Below are 20,218 nucleotides of genomic sequence, written 5' to 3'. Positions count from 1 at the left end.
AAACTTAGGTCACTGAGACCCTCTTTTCCAAATATAAGAAATATGTATAGACAAACATAAGAAAATCGGGAAAAAACAGTGCAAAAGCAATTAATGTATTGGAAATTAAAACTGAATTTTTACTTACCAATTTTCTGACATTTGCAATGTTGCTTTTCACAGTTGTTTTCTACTATAGTTTTTTTTTTAATTCGGATAATACAAATAATACATGCTGTTACATTTCAAATTATGTGGAATTGCGTTTATTAGGATAAGGCATAACAAATAATCACAAAATCCTTGCAGCTTAACACAACAGACTTTTATTTCTTGCCCGCACCATACATTCACTGTGAATCATCAGGGGCTTTGCTCCACACAGTCACTCAAGGACCCACGTCGACAGAGGCTTCACCATCTTGAGCTATTACCATCTGGAACACACGGCCTTTATATTCCCTATGGCAGAAGAGAACACCGAAGGGGGTTCTCTGCAATTAAATGCTTTCGCCTCATAGCCCTTTAGCCAGAAATAGCCACTTCACAGGCTAATCGTAACAAAGAAGTGAAATCTTTCTGTGGGCCTAGAAGCCGAGGAGTAGGTAGGAGTGAATACTGTAATTCTATACTCCAGGAAAAAATAGAGATTACTTCTCATTCTACTGTGAGATAATCCCTACCTACTTCCTGTATTCCTGCCTGGCCTTTCTGACCTTCTTCATGGCCAATCTTATGTTTGGGGTTGGTGGGAATTACTCCTGTGATCTGATTCATATTTGATTCATATGTGATTCATATTTTGTTCTACCTTTGCAGCTCTAACATTTTATAAGTATGTGAATGAGACCTGTGAAAGGGCAAATCAAGAATCCTTTGCTACATGAAAATTTCACATTTTTAAAACCTTGCTTTAGTGTATCTCTGAAATGTACACAAGTAACTGGTAACCATGGTATTATCTAGGGAGGGAACTGTACTGGACAGTGATCAGTTGGGGGTGAGCAGTGGGCAGGATGAATAATTTTTACAGCAGACACTTCTGTTGAGTTTTATACCGTGTAAATTATATTACCTATTTTTAAAAAAACAAGTAAAAACTTTTATTTTCTGCATTTTCTTTCTATATTGAATTATACCATGTAAATGAATAAAAACATCGGTTTCTTCAAAAGTTGTCAGAGTCAAATGACATTTTGTTTTTTTCACTGAATTTTGACATATCAAGTAAGGACCGTATCTTGAAAAGTTTATTTACTTTTCAGAAGAATAAAATTACATTATCCAAGTAGATCAGTTAGTTATGGTCCTTTGGGTACCAGTAATCAACACAGTCACTTTTACTTGGATGTCACCTTTTCAGAAAGCTTTTTCATGTACATAAATGGGCCCCTTTTTACATTTCCAGTTGTGAGTTGAGCCATAATGTAGCTTACTGTCCGCTCCCACTTTCATCAGTCATCCAGCCAGAAAAGGTGCTTATTAACACCTGAGCCTCTTTCCTCATGGGGAAAAATCTATACCTTCCGTGATTATTGTAAGGGGAAGGCGGAAGGTATATAAACCCCTGGACAAGGCTCAATACATTCGTTATTTAGCCACAGGCTTGCCTCCGTTCATTGGTTTCAGCAAATCTAACTACAGTGCCAGTTCCATTTTCTGTATGAGAGTAGACTGGGATGTTAATCCTGCTCCCCTTCGCATACTGCTGTTTAATGCAAATCATTCTGTCAAGCTTTTCTGAGATTGCATGGTGCAACTATTTGATTATAATATCACGTATACACCTTTTTTATTTTACTCTCAAACTCTCATGAATGTACACAGGACTTTGTAAAAGCTACATGATGTACGATATTGCAACTGATTAAATGTAGATAATTGAGCAGCCTGCTATTGAGCTAGACTTACCAGAGCAATCTGTGAAATGTGAAAAAAAAATGCCACTCTGCTCACTTAATCTTTTTGTTTGGTAAAATACAGTAATCTTTCGTTACAAAAAAAAAATGTTCCTTATGTTAATATGCAACAAGTGTCAAAAGGTCCTGAAACCAAACAGTTGGAGAACTTCTGGTTTGGACTCTGAAGCCCGGGAGCGAACACTGCGGTGCAAACAAGGTTTTATCGAATAGGTGCCATGTTACGTGTACACATATCTCAGGGTCTTTGGGAGACTTCAACCTAAATGTATCCCCTTTCTTCCTTTTCCTGGAAAAAAAAGAATATAAGCAGTTAATTACTGCCTCTAATGCCACAGAAAGTTATAGTTTTTCTAAGCAGAGAACTAGAGCCAGTAGATGACATTGAACTCCCATTAAGACGGCTATTAATGATGGTTATTTTTGTTTTCTATCTTTCACACAGAGCTTGTTCACACTGGTATGCCAGGTACCAAGAGTAAGATCACCGAAGGCAGTAAAATTGAAATTGGAAGACTGTCAGCCAAGAAAGACCTACTAGAGGAAGCAGAGTGAGTATGTCAAGTGTTGTGTAGTGTTAAGAATTAACTGGGTTTTAAATAGGAACCCAGAGACCGGATCAGTGAAAAGAAATCATGGTTTGTTTCCCTCCGGCCCTGCTAATTCTTCCAAACTAGCCAGGTTGCAGTGCAAACCCAAAGATGCCTTAAAAAGGACTTCCACATTAACTATTTACATTGTATATGAAGCATATGAATTAATTCATAAATAGTTTAAAAAGTCATTCAGGAAAAGAGCCGTATCTTACAAATCTCTGGATCCCTGCAGTTCATGTGGACATTTTTTCAAGGGAAAATTCAGGACAGGTAGCCTATCAGAGGATTTTTGTCTTGCTTGGGAGGTTTAAAGAACAAAATACTGCAATTTTGAATACCTTTTTAGTGGTTCATGGGGGAAGTGGGACACAAAATTGGTATGAGAAAGTTTTGATTCGTTTCCACAATCACTATGTTCAGGGACCATCATAAAATGACTAAAACCCGGTGTTCCGATAGACTTCTTTCAGCTGCTTTTTATTGCCTCAAGTTGCGTATCTAACCAGGGCCTTTTCCCCCCTCCTCTCTAGTTTCTTTCAGCTTCACGATTCTCTTACACACCCAACTTGTCTTCGTTCTTCCAGTCCTCTTGTGAAGAGGTTCATGGCTAGTACCTTGGTGGCTACAATTGATCTTTATCCTCATCATCCCTTCTTACTTTCTTCCTCCAGAGACTAGCCTGCTTCTCTGTCCTTCCAGTTGGCCCCTCTCTGAGAGCCAGTGATGAAATGGACCTCAGGAAACATCCCTCGGATGTTGACCACTTAAACATGGATTCTTTAATCTGTTTAATTTTGGATGAGTTATAAAGGTTAAAACTACTTTATACAGGTAATTCTTTTACCCTAAAGATATTTTTTTAGACGGGTCTAAATATGAACCTACTCTTTTTACCTTTTTCACACCCATTTTAAACCAACACCGCCCATGTTTTTCTCATGTTTATTTAACTTTGACAGAGAGCACACACGGGTGAGCAGGGGAGGGGCAGAAGGAGAGGGAGAGGGAATCTTAAGCAGGTTCCATGCTTAGCACAGAGCCCAACTCAGAGCTCAGTCTAATGAACCATGAGATTATAACCTGAGCCAAAATCAAGACTTGGATGCTTAACCAACTGAGCCAGCCAGGCACCCCAACACTGGCTATTTTAAAACAGCCTTATTTTCTCTTGTCACAAGAACGACTTCATATATTCTTATCGTTCCACCCGGGTTTCCTTATCCAAGCAACACCACTTTTAAGGCCAGTGGCATTTGTCAAGGTGGTAGTTATGATTCTCTGCCTTTGTACATCAAATCTGAATGGAACTTTTTTGGCAGAGGGTCAAGTTAAAACTGTATAGATTTAAACTATATATATTTGAGTATAGAAAACAATTGAGCATACAAAAGAATTTGTTTCATTGGTTCTTTTCTACCTATGTTTATAAAAATAGGTATAACTGATTTTTTATAATTGTCTTTATATATATATATACGTGTGTGTGTGGGGGGGGGGGTAAATACCTAATTTGTGTATCTTAGTAAGTCATCTTATAACATGGTAGATTTATAGCCATGACACTATGTTCAAGAAAAAGTAATTTATGACTCTTGTTAAAGAATGTTAAGGCAGACTCTACTCAGGACCTTTGCACTAGGTGCAGGGACCACTACAATGGGATTTTGCAGTGGGGTAGCGATTAGGCTCAACTCTGAATGCAACAAGGAATAGTAGAAATTTATAGCCAGGGAGCAAGGTGGAGGTTAGTAGAGGAGTATTATTGAGGAAACATCAGGGATAAGGAGGGATTCTTGCTAAGGCAGGCCAGAGTGATAGATCATCACTGGGGGATGGTGCGGGATGAGGAACTTCATCAGATATTGAAGGTCAGATTCTGGCTAACCACACTCAGCAGGATTCTTGCTAAAGTTGGGACAATGAAAAGACGAACACGGAAGCTGAAGAAATCACTGGAACTCTCTACTCAAACGTGGAAAGACTCAAGTTAGGGTTCAGTCTGTCCAAAGAACTGATCGCCTTCTCTCACACGGATTTTTTTCTTTACCCTCAGATAATATCCTCAACTACTCCCTTGAAATTATTTAATCATCATTTAACTGGTTTTAGGCACATTGAGTTTTTTGTTTTTTACTTTTCAGGCTTGGTGTTCCCTTACTATTTTCCTTGAAGTTTGAGAAATTCAGAGAAACCTATAACACTATAAATACTCGATGTGTACTCTTTTAGTCACTTTCTGTATAACGTCTTAATAATTAGATGATATGTTGCTGCACAATTTTGTAAACTGCAATTCACTTAAACATTCTGTAGAAATTTATTTTTAACATGTAACAAATTCATAAGGTTAACATTTAACAAGTTATAGAAGAGGAAGAGTCAAAACTTCCTCCTATCCCGAGAAGCAGTTTTAATAACTGCATAATAGTACATTATTAGGATGTGCCATGTATCATTTTTTAAAATTTTGTTTTAATGTTTATTTATTTTTGAGAGACAGAGAGACAGAGCATAAGTGGGGGAGGGGCAGAGAGAGGGAGACACAGAATCCAAAGCAGGCTCCAGGATCTGAGCTGTCAGCACAGAGCCCGACGCGAGGCTTGAACTCACGAACTGCGAGATCGTGACCTGAGCCGAAGTCGGACGCTTAACCGACTGAGCCACCTAGGTGCCCTGTGCCATGCATCATTTTTAACTCATCTCCAATTGTTGGCATTTATGTGTGGGTTTGTTACTGTTTTTGTTTTGTTGTTTATATAAACATTGTGGTGGAACAGTCTTAGAGAAATTTTGGTCGTGTTTTTTTATGGTAAATTCCTCGAATTTCCTTCCATTTTTTTATTTCATTTCATTTGGAGTAATTTCTACACCCAATGTTGGGCTCGAACTCACAACTCCAAGATCGAGTTGCATGCTCCATGAGCTGAGCCATCCAGATGCCCCTCCTTCCATTCTTCCCCTCTGACCTTTCTTTTTCATCTTCTCTTTTTCCTGCCACCAAATGCCTTAATCACTCAAGCCTCAACTCCTATTCCCTTGCCTTTACCTAGCATTTCTTAATGTTCTCAGCCCCTGTTCCTTCCCCGGATTCTTTGTCTTGTCTGTCCAAGTGCCATAACGTGATCTTTGTCATGTCCAAAGATAAATCTTGTATCATTCTTCCCTTTATCTGTGTCCCCATCATTTTCAGCTTTACTGTTTTATATCTTTGAGTGTCAGAATGATGATCCTGCAGCCAAAAAGCTTTGAAAATTGCTATCCTAAATTTTACTAACAAAAACACAAAAAGTTGAGCGGGGGTAATGTTCATTGTCTGGACTCAGAGTGAGACTGGGTTAACAGCCATCAATGATTGTTCTGAGTATTACTATCAGGTTGCTGTTTTAAGCCTGTTTTTGTCTCTGGTAGATTCGTTTTCTACTTCTCTCTACAAGTAACTAAAACCTGTACTTTTCTAGAAGTTGAGTAATTTTTATATAACATTTTGGTTAGAGATCTTAAAGTTCTGGACCATCCTGGTCTCAAAAAAAAAAAAAAATGAACAAAGTATACACATTAATTCTTCTTGATCATATTCTGTATTGTGAGAAATTTAAATTCCTATTTATATATTTACAGTTGACCCTTGAACAACACAGATTTGATGTGCAAAGGTCCATTTACGTGTTGATTTTTTTCAATAGATACAGTGCAGTACTGTAAATGTATTTTATGATTTTCCTAACCTTTTCACTAGCTTTACTCTAAGAATATAGTATGTGATATATATAAAACCTACAAAATACATGTTCACTGACTTGTCAGTAAGGCTTCCAGTCAGCAGTAGGCTATTAGGAGTGAAGTTCTGGTGGAGCTGAAAGTTACACACAGATTTTTCACTGTACCGGGGATCAACACCCCTACCCCCCTTCTTGTTCAAGGGTCACCTGTAATTTTTTTGGGAAAATGACTGGATTAAATATGTTCTTTGAGACTAGAGGTGCTTGCTTTGAAAGGTTTAAATTAGACGTAGCATCAAGGTTTTCTTTCCATTTTTCTTTACAGGGATGGAAAATAAAGTGAAGCAGTGTTTTCTTGTGTGTATTTCAGCAGGCCTTCTGCAGTTCAACTAAAAACATGACTGCTCTTTCTTCCGGGAACTGCTCTTTTCAGTACCAGTTACGTCAAGCAAATCGGTCCCTAGATGGTAACTGTCTGCTATTCTTGATAATACTTGGGAAAGTATTACTAAATACCCTCACACTAGGAATGAGAAGAAAAAACACCTGTCACAATTTTATGGAGTATTTTTGCTTTTCACTAGCATTCATTGATTTTTTACTTCTAGTAAACATTTCCATTATATACTACTACAGAGATTTTGTACTTTTAGGCGTTAGGTTTACTAAATACCACATCTGCCTATTTACTCAAATTATTTCATTTACTTACGGTTTTTTGCATTATCCGGTTTTCCTGATAGCTTGTATAGATTATTACCTGAATTTCTCTAAAACTCCAAAGCTTGCATTGAAGTGTCAAAAAATATTTTATTTCTTTACAGTAATTTTAATTTGGATTTCAGTCCTTGCTTATGTTTTGAGGGATCCAGGTATCTATCAAAGCCTGAAGGCACAGAGTGTTTATTCTTATCAATGTCCTTTCTACATTAGCATTCAGAGTTACTGGCTGTCATTTTCCATGGTGATGATTTTATTTATGGCTTTTATAACCTCTTGGTCAGAAGTGATTGCCTTGGTGCAGGCTGTTAGGATGACTTCCTATATGAATGAGACTATCCTATATTTTCCCTTTTCTTCCCATTCTAGTTATACTCTGAGCTCTAAGAAAACACTCTTGCCCAAGTTCATTATCTGTTTTCTCGGTACCTGGCTACCATTTGTACTACTTCAAGTAATTATCCTTCTACTTAAAGTACAGATTCCAGCATATATTGAGATGAACATTCCGTGGTTGTACTTTGTCAATAGTTTTCTCATTGCCACAGTTTACTGGTTTAATTGTCACAAGCTTAATTTGAGAGACGTTGCATTACCTGCGGATCCTTTCGTCAACTGGAAATGCTGCTTCATTCCACTTACAATTCATAATCTTGAGCAAATTGAAAAGCCTATATCAATAATAATTTGTTAATGTTGCCATGTGAAAACTAATTCAAACTGACAACTACAATAAGAATCATAATTTTACAAATGGGAAAGAATGATGACTCCGGACATACAAAGATTGAACTGAAACCGCCCCCCACCCCATGCCTCCAGCCCCAACTTTCATACCTTTTCACAATGTGTCTTTTGGGGCTATGGTATTAAAAACAAAATAATTCCAAGAAAAATGTTTATGCCTGTTCTGGAACACTGCATGTTGCAAATACTAATTTAGCAAAGAAGTGAAACGAGTTAATATTTGGCCAGTGATACTGATCTGTGTTACCCAAAAAATTACTGGATGCAAACTTACGTAAAAACGAGATTCACTGCCAGTAACATACAAATGTAACTAAACACTTTTATTAAATTCAGAGCAAGAAAATCAAGATCATTTTGTGAAAATTATTTGATATAAATATTCTTTAACATAAGGGGAAGAGAGAGTAGCTCAATTTAAATTTACGTAATTGAAGAAAAAAAATGATCTCTGTTCTTAATGCAGATAATCCTGGAAGAAAAGTTTTAGTTGCTCACCTTACAGAATTGGGAGTAGTGACTAGGTCTCTTTCCATGACATACCAGACTCATTTTCATTTATAACTTGTATGTCACATACTTGCATGTCAAATCATAATCACATTGGCAGTGTATCACACCGTAAAAGTAAAGGAGGGCTCCTTATCCTCAGCACTATTCACGTTTTGGGTCGGGTAACTTTTTGTTGGAGACTGCCCTGTGCATTGTAGGATATTTAGCAGCACCCCTTCTCTTTGCCCACTAGATGCCAATGAAAATGTCTCCAGACACTGCCAAACTTACCCTGGTGGGCAGAATTGCCCCCCTCTTGAGAACTGCTAGAGTAAATCAATCCAAATGGCAGAATCATCTGAAGTCACTTTGTTACAGATTTTGTTTAATCTGTCACAGTTTCTGAATTTGGTCCCTTCTCGGTGTTACTAAGTATACCACTTTCTAATTCGCCATTACATAGGACTGAGATACTTTTTTTTAATAAAGTTTTTTAACTATATTTATTTTTTGAGAGAGAGAAATAGCAAGCGGGGGAGGGGCAGAGAGAGAGGGAGACAATCCTAAGCAGGTTCTGCACTGTCAGAAGAGACCCCGATGCAGGGCTTGAGCTCGTGAACTGGGATATCATGACCTGAGCTGAAATGAAGAGTCAGATGCTTAACCGACTGAGCCACCCAGGAGCGCCCCAGGACTGAGATACTTTAAAATATATTGTACTTCATTAGTAAAGATTTACACTCTGCAGATTTCAAATAGGCAAATTTGTAACTATTTCAAAGCCCTCATAAACTTAAAAAAAGAAATTATTCAATAGACCAGCCAAATGGAAGAGGCTTTTATTTGTAAAGAAATGAACTTACAACTGGTCTACAATATATTATTGTAATATAAACAATATAAATAAATGATCCTGTAGGCCCACTAACCTTCCATCCAGACCCACATGAGGCAATGTTAACAACAATATTCTATGTGAAAATGTGCAGGTAACAAAGGTGCAATTACAAGCAAGTTTAAGCAGCAGAGTATAAGGTGCTTTAATTTAACAGTTAATGTTGCCATCAACAAACATTTGAATGTTCAATTTTACTTCACTGAATACAGACACAACAAATATGAAAATCTAAAATTCATACACATGCTACTTGTTAATATGAAAGTGCTTTCTCTTTTAAAAAAATACACCAAATGGACAGTCTTTTTACATAGATCATGGTGTGCTCTTATTAATGCAAAATTAACTTCATTTTCAGGTTATACATTTTAAAACGGTAGCTATAGACACCAATCTAGGAATGCTAATGCTAAGAGTGCTAAACTATTTCATTTCCTGTAAGGAGGACTGTAATACAATATCCAATGTAAAGAATACATGTATATATAATCTTAACATTTGTTTCTGTAAAAGTAAAAAAGGTTTCCTTTCCCCTTGGTGACGCTCTGCTCAACCTGGGTGGATCAGCTTTTGAGGTTAATATGAAAGTCCTATGTTAGGATAATGGGAGGAACCAAAAGGAATTAAAAATCAGTTAACATGTGCTCAAAGCATCAAAAAAAATTACAACAATTTGCCTTTGTTAAATCAAAAGACCTTTTTTTTTTTAACAAGGCAAGACAAAAACAGTAATTTAACAGAGGCTGGGCATGCCTGCCTCTCCTCTGTCAGTGCCCCTCCTGCACACTGTGTACAAGTCCAGTCTGCACCGCAGCTCACTCCTGACTCTGAGGACCGTTTTTAGAACTCACTTTGACTTTTTCCTATGGAAAAAACAAGACCAAGCTTTTGAATGAAGTGATTGGGAATCTAGTTAAATGTCTTGGAAATGAAACATCTAAAATTGTATCATCTTTGCCCAGCCCATTCATTTTTTAAAATTTAAAAATACATATACAAAAAGTATGCAGTAGATATTTTAATAGCATAAAATATTTGAAAAATTAGGTAAATTAAAATATTTTAAAAGTACACTTTAACCAATACCATGGCAAATTTTTTTAAACCCAGACTATCTGGTTACTTGGATGTCTGTGTTCTATTTTCAATCAGTTTTAGATTCTAATCTATCACGTATCTGGACATTTTCCTGCTTTAAAAAGCTGTGACTATGATGAATAAAAGAGGTTTTTAAATATTAGGTATTTTCATTTTGTATCTTTATGGAGAATGTTAGCATCAAGTGATGTTAATCTGTTTCGCTGGGCCAAAAGGAATTACAACATAATTTCACAAGATCCCCAAGTGGTAAGGAAACTTCACCCAATTAATCAATGCCATTCAACGTTTACTCCCCAAATAGTTGTCAATTCAAGCATGGAAGGGTTTTATGTTTACCAGTTAAAGGAAACCCTTTTCCTATGTAATACGTGTGTGCTCTCTAAAAAGTAAGTATTTGTAATAATAATAAAATTTATTTTGTGTAATTTCTTGCTTTAAAAACAAAAAAAAAATAAAAAACCTGTTCAGCGATCTTTTCAGTTGTAGAAAGTTACTTCACTGTCAATAGTGGGTGTAAAGCTTTTGTAGTTAAAAATGTATAGTAAGTCAGCATCGGCTTCTATCTTTGTATTCTTTGTATTGTTCTGTCACACACCCTGTATAGCAACACTTCTGGAATAGATTCAAAGTGTCAAAATAATTCTGAGAAATATGGGCTGTCACAAAAGTCTCAGAATGTAGATCCTTATTAGGTGCCCTTGATTTTATAACCTAATCAGGTTTATGATTGGCTGATTTGTATGTGAAATGTGTTTTAGGAATTGTGCTGTGATTCACTCAGACCACCCCCTACCCCCACCGCCCCAATGTCATCTAGCGAAATACTTCACCCAGTGCATAAAAGTTTCACTCTCAGTTCAATACAGTAAGTAAATAATGTCCATGTTTGTTTTAAGCCAAAATTAGAATTTTGTTTTGGAAGATTTTGTTCACTTATTACTAGTTCCTGCCATATATACCACACATTTCACATAAGTGTTCAAATGGCTTGCATTTTAAACAAATGGAAAAATGCACGAATGACAATGTTCCTATGTGTTCACAGGTTCAGTGGTTAACTAGCAAGAAGCATTTAGAAAAATGTCCTCATTTGCTTGTCTGTGTAATTTTTCTTCTCTACATAAATCCTTAAGAGAACAAAGACTGTATATATAGGTGAACCAGGAAATGGATGCTTAACAATTCTCTTTTAGCAAAAGCTCTTAAGTATGAAATGAACCATTAAAAAGGGAAAGAGAATTAAGTAGAAGCATTTAAAAGCATTTAAGTAGAAGTATTTAAAAATACGTAGAATCATAGTTCTAGATCTGGGAGGTACCTTAAAGATGACTTAAACACAAATCAGCATTTTGAGTAGTATAGGCTCCATACTGTATATTCAGAAGAGGAAACAGATTAAAAGCTAAGTAATTGCCTGAGGTGTCACACACCAGCTAATTCACCAACTGGAAGTAGAATTCCCAGCCCCCCAGCCAGCCTTTATCTTCATTCATCATATTCATCTATTATTTATTATTGAAGTAGATTATTTGGTACTACCTAAAGCAAAAAGAAGACTTTAACACACAGCATTCTAAACAGATTTTAAGCAGTGGACACTTCTGGTTTGCTTGAGGCAAAACTAAAAATTCCTTCTTTCTAAAATAGATCGATGTTTATTTCACTACCAGCCCCACCAGTATCTTATGAACACCAACTTCTTCACCTCCATTAATTAAAGCTCCACAAAACATGGATTTAACACTGATAATATATATTCCTTGAAGTTTAACTTTTAAGCCAATAAATGATGGCTACGATCAATCCTTAAGAAGATTACTGGAGTCAATTTAAATAGGTGGTCTAAAAGGACTTACTAAATTACTGTTATATTTAAAACTATGCCATGTTAGCAATATTTTCAGTTTTTTCCAAATTAAAATTCATCACTTCAACAATACATTTTAAAACCTTTGTACAGGTTTTCTTTCTATGAACTCATACTGACGCCATCAATATCACTTAAAAGCAATTATACTATTCAAAAGCAGGGAAAAAAATACTTCTCTAATGTACCCTCTTCTCCAATATCTGAGAGTTTTAAAATCATCATCTTTAAATAAAATTAAATGTTCACAAGCTATAAAAAAAAGAAAAAAACATTCTCGGAAAACACTTCCCAAAAGGTCCTATAAACATGGCACTTAAGAGGTGTGTGTTCATGGGTGCAAGTAGAACAGGGGATTTTCATTAGAGAAGCGAGGCCTCAGATCTGAGAAGTAGGGAGGCCACTCCCTTTTAATGTCTGTGAAATAAGTTCAAAAAAAGCCAAACACTGTGCTCTGGAAAATGATGCTGATTTGTATTAGTGCTTTTATAAGTTTCAAAAAAAAAAAAAAAAAAAATGCCTTCTCATAGTATTATTTTAAAATAGATTAAATAAGCTCTAAAAAATAACATGTAAAACTTTAAATTCTTAAAAATTTAGGAAACTTTTTCCAAAGAAGATAATATAATTTTCAACATTTTTTTTTCTTTATTGAAGAAATGGCTTGTATTGTTGCTATGAAGGAAACTATATAGTGTACATATTATGGACTAACAAAAGAGGAATATCTTTCCAAAGAGTTTTTTTTTTAAAGATGTACAGCTTATAATAGATTGAAATTAAATTTCAGTAAGATTGCATATTTATTTTTCCTAATACTGTATTTGTGCTTATCTAAATTAAATTACAATCTTTAAGATGAAATCAAATGCTTTTAAAGAGACTCATAAAATACCAATGTTAATGAATGTGAATTAAACAGTTCATTTTATGATCCACACTACTGTGCATCAAAGAAATAGAGGTAGGCTTCCGCTGAAATCCACACTGATAAAGAGAAAGATAGCTCTTTAGTCATCCAATTCTTAGATACAATCTAACAAAATACTATCTTAAAATGCCTTTATAACAATCTACAAGGGTGATTCAACTGTGGTATCTGAAAATGGATACTCCCTTCTATAGGTCCAATAACTCAATTATAAATAATTAACCTTTGAGTTTTTGACAAATATTCTCCAAGTACAATAGTTGTCACCTTTTTTTTTTGAAGTCAAAAACACTAGCTTTTGCATCATTGGAACTACTGATAGGGGGCAGAATCACTTGACAGAGAGTGAAAGAATGAGTATGGTTACAGGTGAATTTTATTGCTGTAACTGGGATCAAACCATTACAATGTATTATTTTGAACTATTGAAGGTCCTATCTATACTACACAACCTCACTCCATTAACTGTATTATTACCCTCTTGGGTCTAGAATGTTTTCCTCCTATTTGTCACTTCCTCCATTTCCCTACCCTTCACCCTGGAAAACCTTCCTTAAGGCCCAGCTACATATATGGTGCACAGGAAACAGAGTGAACAAACACTGCATAGTTGGGCCAGTGTCCACTGCCCAAAGGTTTCACTGACACATGACTGTTAGGTGTAAGAAAGTCCTGCCCCAATTACCTTCCTAAAATTAACGCCACTACAAAATCCTCTCTAAGGATTTTCAGGCAAAAGTGTCAAGTTTTCACGCAGTTCCCTTAGGGCTGGAATAGGCTTTAGGAGAGGAAAGCAGGAAGCGAGGCCCTTTCATGCTATCAGGCAATGCCCAGTGCCAGCTGCACACAAGGCAGCATGTGCTCCTGCCATTCATTAAGGGTGAGGATCTTAAAGCCACAAAATATAATCCGTCTGTTCTAGCTGAAAATGTCTTTAAAACATTTTAACAGTGTGTCCAGCCAGGGATTTCATCTACTCAATATGGCTGTGAGGGTAGCATCATTCACGTACGTCTACAATAATTTATTCTTTCTCCAACTGTTTACACCCATATAAACACAACCGAAGACTATACAACCTATATATTGCCTTCCCACCAACTTGTGCCATGACAGTATTAGAACCTTGCAAATGCAAATGGGACTTTATAACATTTAATTGAACAAGTCAGTGACAGGGGATGCTGTGACAGATTTCAGCCTAGGACCGGTATTTGAATAAAGGTCTATAATTTCACACAAAAATTATTCAAAGGTATGGGCACAGCAATACTTCAGACAGTTCTAAGGAAGTGTTTCAACACGCTAGGAAACAAAAACAAACAATGGGCTATCTAAAAAAAATCATTTCTACTTAAGGTAAATCATGAATATTAACGTCAAAAGTGCAGAAATTTGTTCAGTGTTGAAGTGGGACAAGCAAAGTGGCAGGTCTCTTGTCTGCCTCTTTCCCATTCTCACGCCTCTTCACTAACATGTCTTCCCCTCATTCTACCTTCTCTACTCCTACATGACAGCCCTTAAGCTCAGACTAAGGAAAATGTCTGTTTAGCGATGCCACAGCAAATCAAAAGTACCATCCTGGAAAGTTATATGCCACTCAAAAAGTGACAGGTTTTGGGACAGTACTCTGCCTTATATGACAATGATTACATCAAAGGTGCAGAGCCTGTCAGACACATGCCTACTACACTAGGCTTGATGAGAATCCATGTCATGCAAAAACATCTACAAACCAGCTCTCACTTTATTTTCTTAGGAACACATGGCTTAAAGTAAATAAAATTTGAAACTTGTAGGTTTTTTTTTACTTCCCTCAAAGGGAAAAGAGTGCATCAGTTTAAAGTCAGAAAATGTACACTTAGCAAAAATAGGAAGAACTTCCCATGTTCTCGGTCATTCCTTCTCATCAATGAAAATCCTAAACAATTTAGTAGCATGATGGAAACAGAAAATAATACTCTCCCCACCTGTATCATACCAGAACTGTGCTTAGAACTTAGAAGAGAAATGGACATCCAGTGTTATCATCTATATTCATATTTAACTGAAGCTTTGATTTTTAAGATTAAATCCTCTAGAAAAAAAAAAAACAGCTGCATCAATAGGGAAAACTACCAGTTGAAAGCAAATAGGCCATTTCTAAACAAAATAGCTCAGTTGAAAGAAGCAAGTATATTTTCTGGGTATGTTTTGAGTGAGGTCAAGAGAAGATCTGGACTACTCTTAAGATTACTACAAGATTTAAGATTATAAGGTGCTCTCAATGGAAATCCCCCTTCTGGTAAGCTTTCTTGGATATTAACATGGTGCTAGGCACGAGGGCTTTCAATCAGTATATAATGACTGATATTAAAAGAGACAGTAAAGAAAAGGAGAACCTGTAACATAGTCCTAATACCTTAAAGGCTATACAGATAATTTAGTTATGGGAGGTACCCATTATTGCTAAGGGAGTCTACCCCGAAATCAGTTGCTTGTGGATTATCTATGATAAAGTTTTAATTCCACGGGAGACCTTCCTGTGTGCTCTTCACCCACCCCACACACAGTGGACCATCCTATTAATGCTTAGCCTATTCCTGTGTTCTGAAACGGCAAGATGAGGGGGAAAAGCCAAGGATATGACAACTGTCATAATGATTAACTGCTAATAAATGAAAACTGACTATAGAGTTCCTACCTTTCCTTGAAACTTTAATCCAATAATTAACAATGTGATATAAAGAAATATGTAACATAGACTACAAGCTATTGTAGGTCTGGAACTTGAGCCTTACACTATATTACACATTCTAATCCTACACATAACTATCAGTAAACATCTTTTTTTTTTTTAAACATTACTACACAAAAGAATCCCACAAAGCATACATTCAAACAAGAGGCATCTAAAGATTAAAAAAATTACCCGCTGTATTTCTGTATAAAAATAATCAACATTCTCTAATGTACACAAAGCCAAAAGATAAATATCTGTGATGTCCTTAATGACATCTTTAGTCTTCTACTAGCTCAACACAATCTTTTTGAAAAGAGCAGTGACAATGACTGAAACCCATGGACTCTTCCCCACTTACTGAACGTCTGCCAAATATCTGTGTATGTTCCTTCTATTTTAAAACATTTCCATCGTGTGGTAAAGATAAAAAGGATTCAAACAAATTTTTTATTTCCCGACAATAAGGCTCTCAGGGCTCCCACAACAATTTTGTCTTAATGTCATAATTCTGATAGAACACTAACTGTTCAGTGAAAAATTTTGTTTTAAAATGTTTTTTCTGTAAAACATGTACATACAAAATTATATGTGATAATCCAAGAGATACTAGTTGGTGGGAACTTTGTAGGAAGCATGCAAAGGTTTAGTCAAGGAAAAAGGAATGTGCATTCTAGCTAGACCCAGCCTGTTCAACATTAGAAAAAATCCAAAGACCAAACACATATCCACTACAAACTACTGTCTTGCCAGCAAAGGCTATGCACTGGTTCATAAGGTATAATGATATTATGCCTTCATCAGTGCAGAGGAGCAGCTCTCTGCTGCTCTATGAAAGAGAATATGAATTCGTAACTTTCTGAGACTCAAATTATTTGTATGCTAGTCCTTACTTTACAGGTCAATTTAGTGGATTTTAGTTTTATAGGTCAATTTAGTGGATTTTCCCTTTTTCTAGTATGCATAAAACTGGGAAAAATACTTCTGCAGAACATTAATGCTGTCTGAAATACTTCCATTGTATAATGTAGTCCTTATTATGTCTCATCTTTTCAAACTAACCCTCTGGGTAAAAAAGAGCAACATTTATCACTCCTACATCAGGGTTTCTGAACCCTGACACTACTTGACATTTTGGACTTGATGAATCTTTGTTTTGGAGGACTGTCTTGTGCACTGTGGGATATTTAGCAACATCCCTGTCCTCCATGACCCAGATGCCAATAACAACCCTCCCCAACCCCTCCAAGCTATGACAACCAAAATGTCCCTAGGCATTGTCAAATATCCCCTGGGGAGCAAAACTGACCTCTGTTGAGAACCACTGCTCTAAATGTACAAAAACTAAGAAGAAAACTAACTTTCTCAGCCACATCAAATTCTTGGGCAAGTTTGGAATAGAAACCAACTCTTCTGACTTCCAGATTAGTATTATTCATGCTAGAATGCAATCCTTTTTATGGACAAAGCAATTGTCTGACAGACATGTTTCTTAAAATGTACAACTGATATCTCGTTGCATACAATTCCAGTCACTGGACTCCTACTAAACTATTCCTAAATTACTCCTAAATTATATCTCTCATGACAACCTATAGAAAACTTACAGGGTAGAAAAATGTATAAGAAAACCGAATCAAAAGAGGAAAAATGTAAATCATTAAATTACTTTTAAAAGGATTCTTTATATTAACGATAAACATCACCTTTAAAAAATTATCTAGTATAACACGTTTCTTTGAAAAATATCATGGCCCTCTATATCAAGTCTTTCAATGTTGCATGTAACCTGTAAAATTAATTTTACCAATGTTGGCTAATTAAGAAAATGTATGATGAATTACTGTATCTGTAGAAGAAATACCAGCTTTTGATGTGGAGATCCCAATGTGCTTGGCTATCCGCCACAATATATGATAACATTCTAGGCCAGCTTGAGCCTTTACCTTACAAGTTTGTTTAAGAAGAGTAAAACTGCTGTTTTCTCACAGCTTCATGATCCTGTTAAGATTCCTTCAGAGAGTTGATGCGTGCACAGATCTTTAGGGCCGGGCCTAGTTTGATATTCATTGCACTCATAAGATGGTCTTCTTTTAGCAAAAGAAGGGCCTGTCCATCAATCTCCTGTGCTCTGAATTCATCTGCGATATCTTGGCAGCCTGGAATTTGATCAGAGGATGGAAGTTAGCATTAATATGTAACAACTAGGTGTTACTTTAACAGTGACAGTTATTCTCTCAGTGGGTTTGAGTATCTGAAATACAGGCTGGGAAACAAATGAAATTTATTTAGGGTAGTCTTGGGTTCACTCCTGAAGAAGAGAGTATTTCTTGGCATTCTGAAAGTAAGAATTAATTTGATATCCAGGTAAAGCAATTTACTTGGAATTCTTGTTCTAAAAATAATAATATAGAAATAATTAGTAAAAGTCAGGAAAAATGTAGATTCATCGGTCCAGATACAACCTACCTTGACAAAAAGGATAATGGTGTTACCTCAAAGCATGCCACACATATAACAAGATTGGATTAACTAGTTATTACATGTCATGAACTTATCTTTGTATAAGAAACCTTCACATGTATGTATGAAGGAATAAAATGTAATGTTCTGCCATGTGAATAACAATTTAGAAATGTTTTCTCAAATACCAGAGTACCCTTTTCGGCATCATTTGTACCTTATTCGAATTTACAACCTTCAATTGCCAAGCACATTTAAAACATTTTTATTTTTCACTCAGGAAAGAACCAAACCATCAAGATTGTAGTATCAATCTACTGTAATGCTGCTGAAATATATTACACTGCTTGACTTGTATTCCAACTTCATATCTTAGCATCACTGGACTCATCTCCATTTTTGGTAAGAAAACATAAATCCCCATTGAAATCATGAGCTTGCCCGCCTAATCTCTTACCAAACAATATTTTATCTCTCAATGTAAACCAGGTGCTTCAGCAGGTAACAATGCTAACATCTACTTGAACCTCAAACGTTTTTATTATCTACCAAAGTCTGCACAGCCAGGCTACTCAATAAACTTCCCCACGAAGGGTAAGGAAACAACCAGGGAAGGTAATGAGTTAAGGAACCAAGAAAGGAGAGAATGCAGTAATGTGGAAGCTTCCTTATAAGAGTGAAATTATAAAAAATGAATTTAAGAATAAAAACTAACAGCTTAAAATCTGTTTTATTCAAATCAACATTCTAAGAGAAAACACAAAGATAATGAAAACTAGAAATGGTTATATTACACCCCTGGATAGCACAAGTCTGCTGAAATGATTATCCTGTCTATTGCAAATGTGTCATCCTCTTGTTTATAGAAGATAATGATGTCATCCCTAGAACCCCAGCACCATGCTCAAAGCATTGTTAGGGGCTAAATACATACTTTTTTGTATAAGTGAAGGACTGGATGAGTGAATAAACAAACAATGAACGAAAACAGAATCTGCCACGGAGGAGCTATTTGTAATAGTAATAATACACTTCTTTCTGTATTTAGCTGTATGGCCTTCTCTTGGTTATTTCTTTTCTGTTTCATATATAGCAGCCAGTTTTTTAACTTCTCTATTTTAATTTCTCAGACTTAAAAAAACTGACCTTTCAAAAGTACCCTATGCAGACTGTTACAGCTTTGCCATTTACCATATAAAAGAAATTATACAGTTAAAATGGGATTACTCACCATAGAAAGCTCCCTTTCTTTTCCCAGAGGTAGCTCTCAAAACTGGGCAGACAAAACTGACTAATCTTGCATCTAGTTGTGACTTCATCCTTCTTTTTATGAAAGAACTAATGTTCTTCTCTCTTCAGTCTTACTTACAAGAACACAGGAAAAGAAAAGAGAGAGAAAGATAGGGCAGGACTTACTTAGAGTCAGAAAACAGGAGCAATGAGAAGTAATGAGGACTGTAAGAGCTACGTTTGGGAATAGAAACAAGGAGTTTTCCATGAGGAAATGTATAGCATGTTTTTGTTCCTCTGTATTGTGAGATCCCTCTTCAAATGTCTTCTGGTACTAAACGTATTAGCAAAATAATAAAGAACAAAAAATGTTTTGGGAAACCACATGATTGAGTAGGAATGCATTATCTTCAGAATTTTGGATCGATAACTCTCTTAAGCCAACCACAACTAAGGGTAGTTATACTATACATTAGTATAGAAATGAAAAAATAAATTACTTTAAAAAGAAAAAGTGGGGGTGGGGAGGCAGAAGCAAATACTCTTCCAGAAACCCATTAAAGAAAAGTGAATTTTCAAAAAATTTTTAGACGCTCAAGGTATTGAGTTTCTGACACTAGAATCTACTTCTATAAAATGGCTGGTGCCCCAGGGACTCCTACCAAACATATCCAACCTGCAGCAACCAGTCACCTTGTTGGGTTTATGTCACCAGAAGCAGCTATCAAGATGGGCATCGGCCTCTACAAAAGGACATGAGTCACAACTAGACTTTGCAATGTCCAGTCACTTTTTCAGCTAAACCCAAAATGGAAGCACTCTACACAAAATTTCAGG

At 36.0% G+C, this 20,218-nt stretch overlaps 2 protein-coding genes and 1 long non-coding RNA gene across 8 annotated transcripts in view; 1 reads left to right on the top strand and 2 right to left on the bottom strand.

Annotated features, from left to right (window-relative positions):
* Positions 1 to 8,032, top strand: part of GPR160 (G protein-coupled receptor 160) — a 55,087-nt gene extending 47,055 nt beyond the window's left edge. Inside the window, exons 2-3 of the mRNA XM_019440551.2 lie at positions 2,344 to 2,449; positions 6,539 to 8,032. Coding sequence (XP_019296096.1) covers positions 6,611 to 7,627 — 1,017 coding nt within the window. The 5' untranslated portion in view covers positions 2,344 to 2,449; positions 6,539 to 6,610 and the 3' untranslated portion in view covers positions 7,628 to 8,032. The remainder of the gene's footprint in view (positions 1 to 2,343; positions 2,450 to 6,538) is intronic.
* LOC109262122 (uncharacterized) lies at positions 283 to 7,634 on the bottom strand. The gene is made up of 2 exons (XR_002077651.2): positions 7,530 to 7,634; positions 283 to 2,187 (listed from the first exon to the last, which is right to left on the bottom strand). It is a non-coding gene; the product is annotated as an uncharacterized LOC109262122 (long non-coding RNA).
* A 963-nt stretch (positions 8,033 to 8,995) lies between the features above and the next one.
* Positions 8,996 to 20,218, bottom strand: part of PHC3 (polyhomeotic homolog 3) — an 82,468-nt gene continuing 71,245 nt past the window's right edge. For 4 of the 6 annotated variants that reach the window (XM_019440540.2, XM_019440542.2, XM_019440543.2 and 1 more), the window contains one exon: positions 8,996 to 17,847. In XM_019440540.2, the coding sequence (XP_019296085.2) occupies positions 17,693 to 17,847 (155 nt within the window). In that variant the 3' untranslated portion in view covers positions 8,996 to 17,692. Of the gene's footprint in view, positions 17,848 to 19,382; positions 19,512 to 20,218 lie in introns of all 6 variants that reach the window. The other 2 variants (XR_002077649.2, XR_002077648.2) reach the window with 2 other exon arrangements.

Source organism: Panthera pardus, unplaced genomic scaffold (assembly GCF_024362965.1).
Source record: "Panthera pardus isolate Hobbes unplaced genomic scaffold, ASM2436296v1 HiC_scaffold_16, whole genome shotgun sequence".
Classification (NCBI taxonomy): Eukaryota; Metazoa; Chordata; class Mammalia; order Carnivora; family Felidae; genus Panthera; species Panthera pardus.
This window is presented reverse-complemented; position numbering and strand designations above follow the sequence as displayed.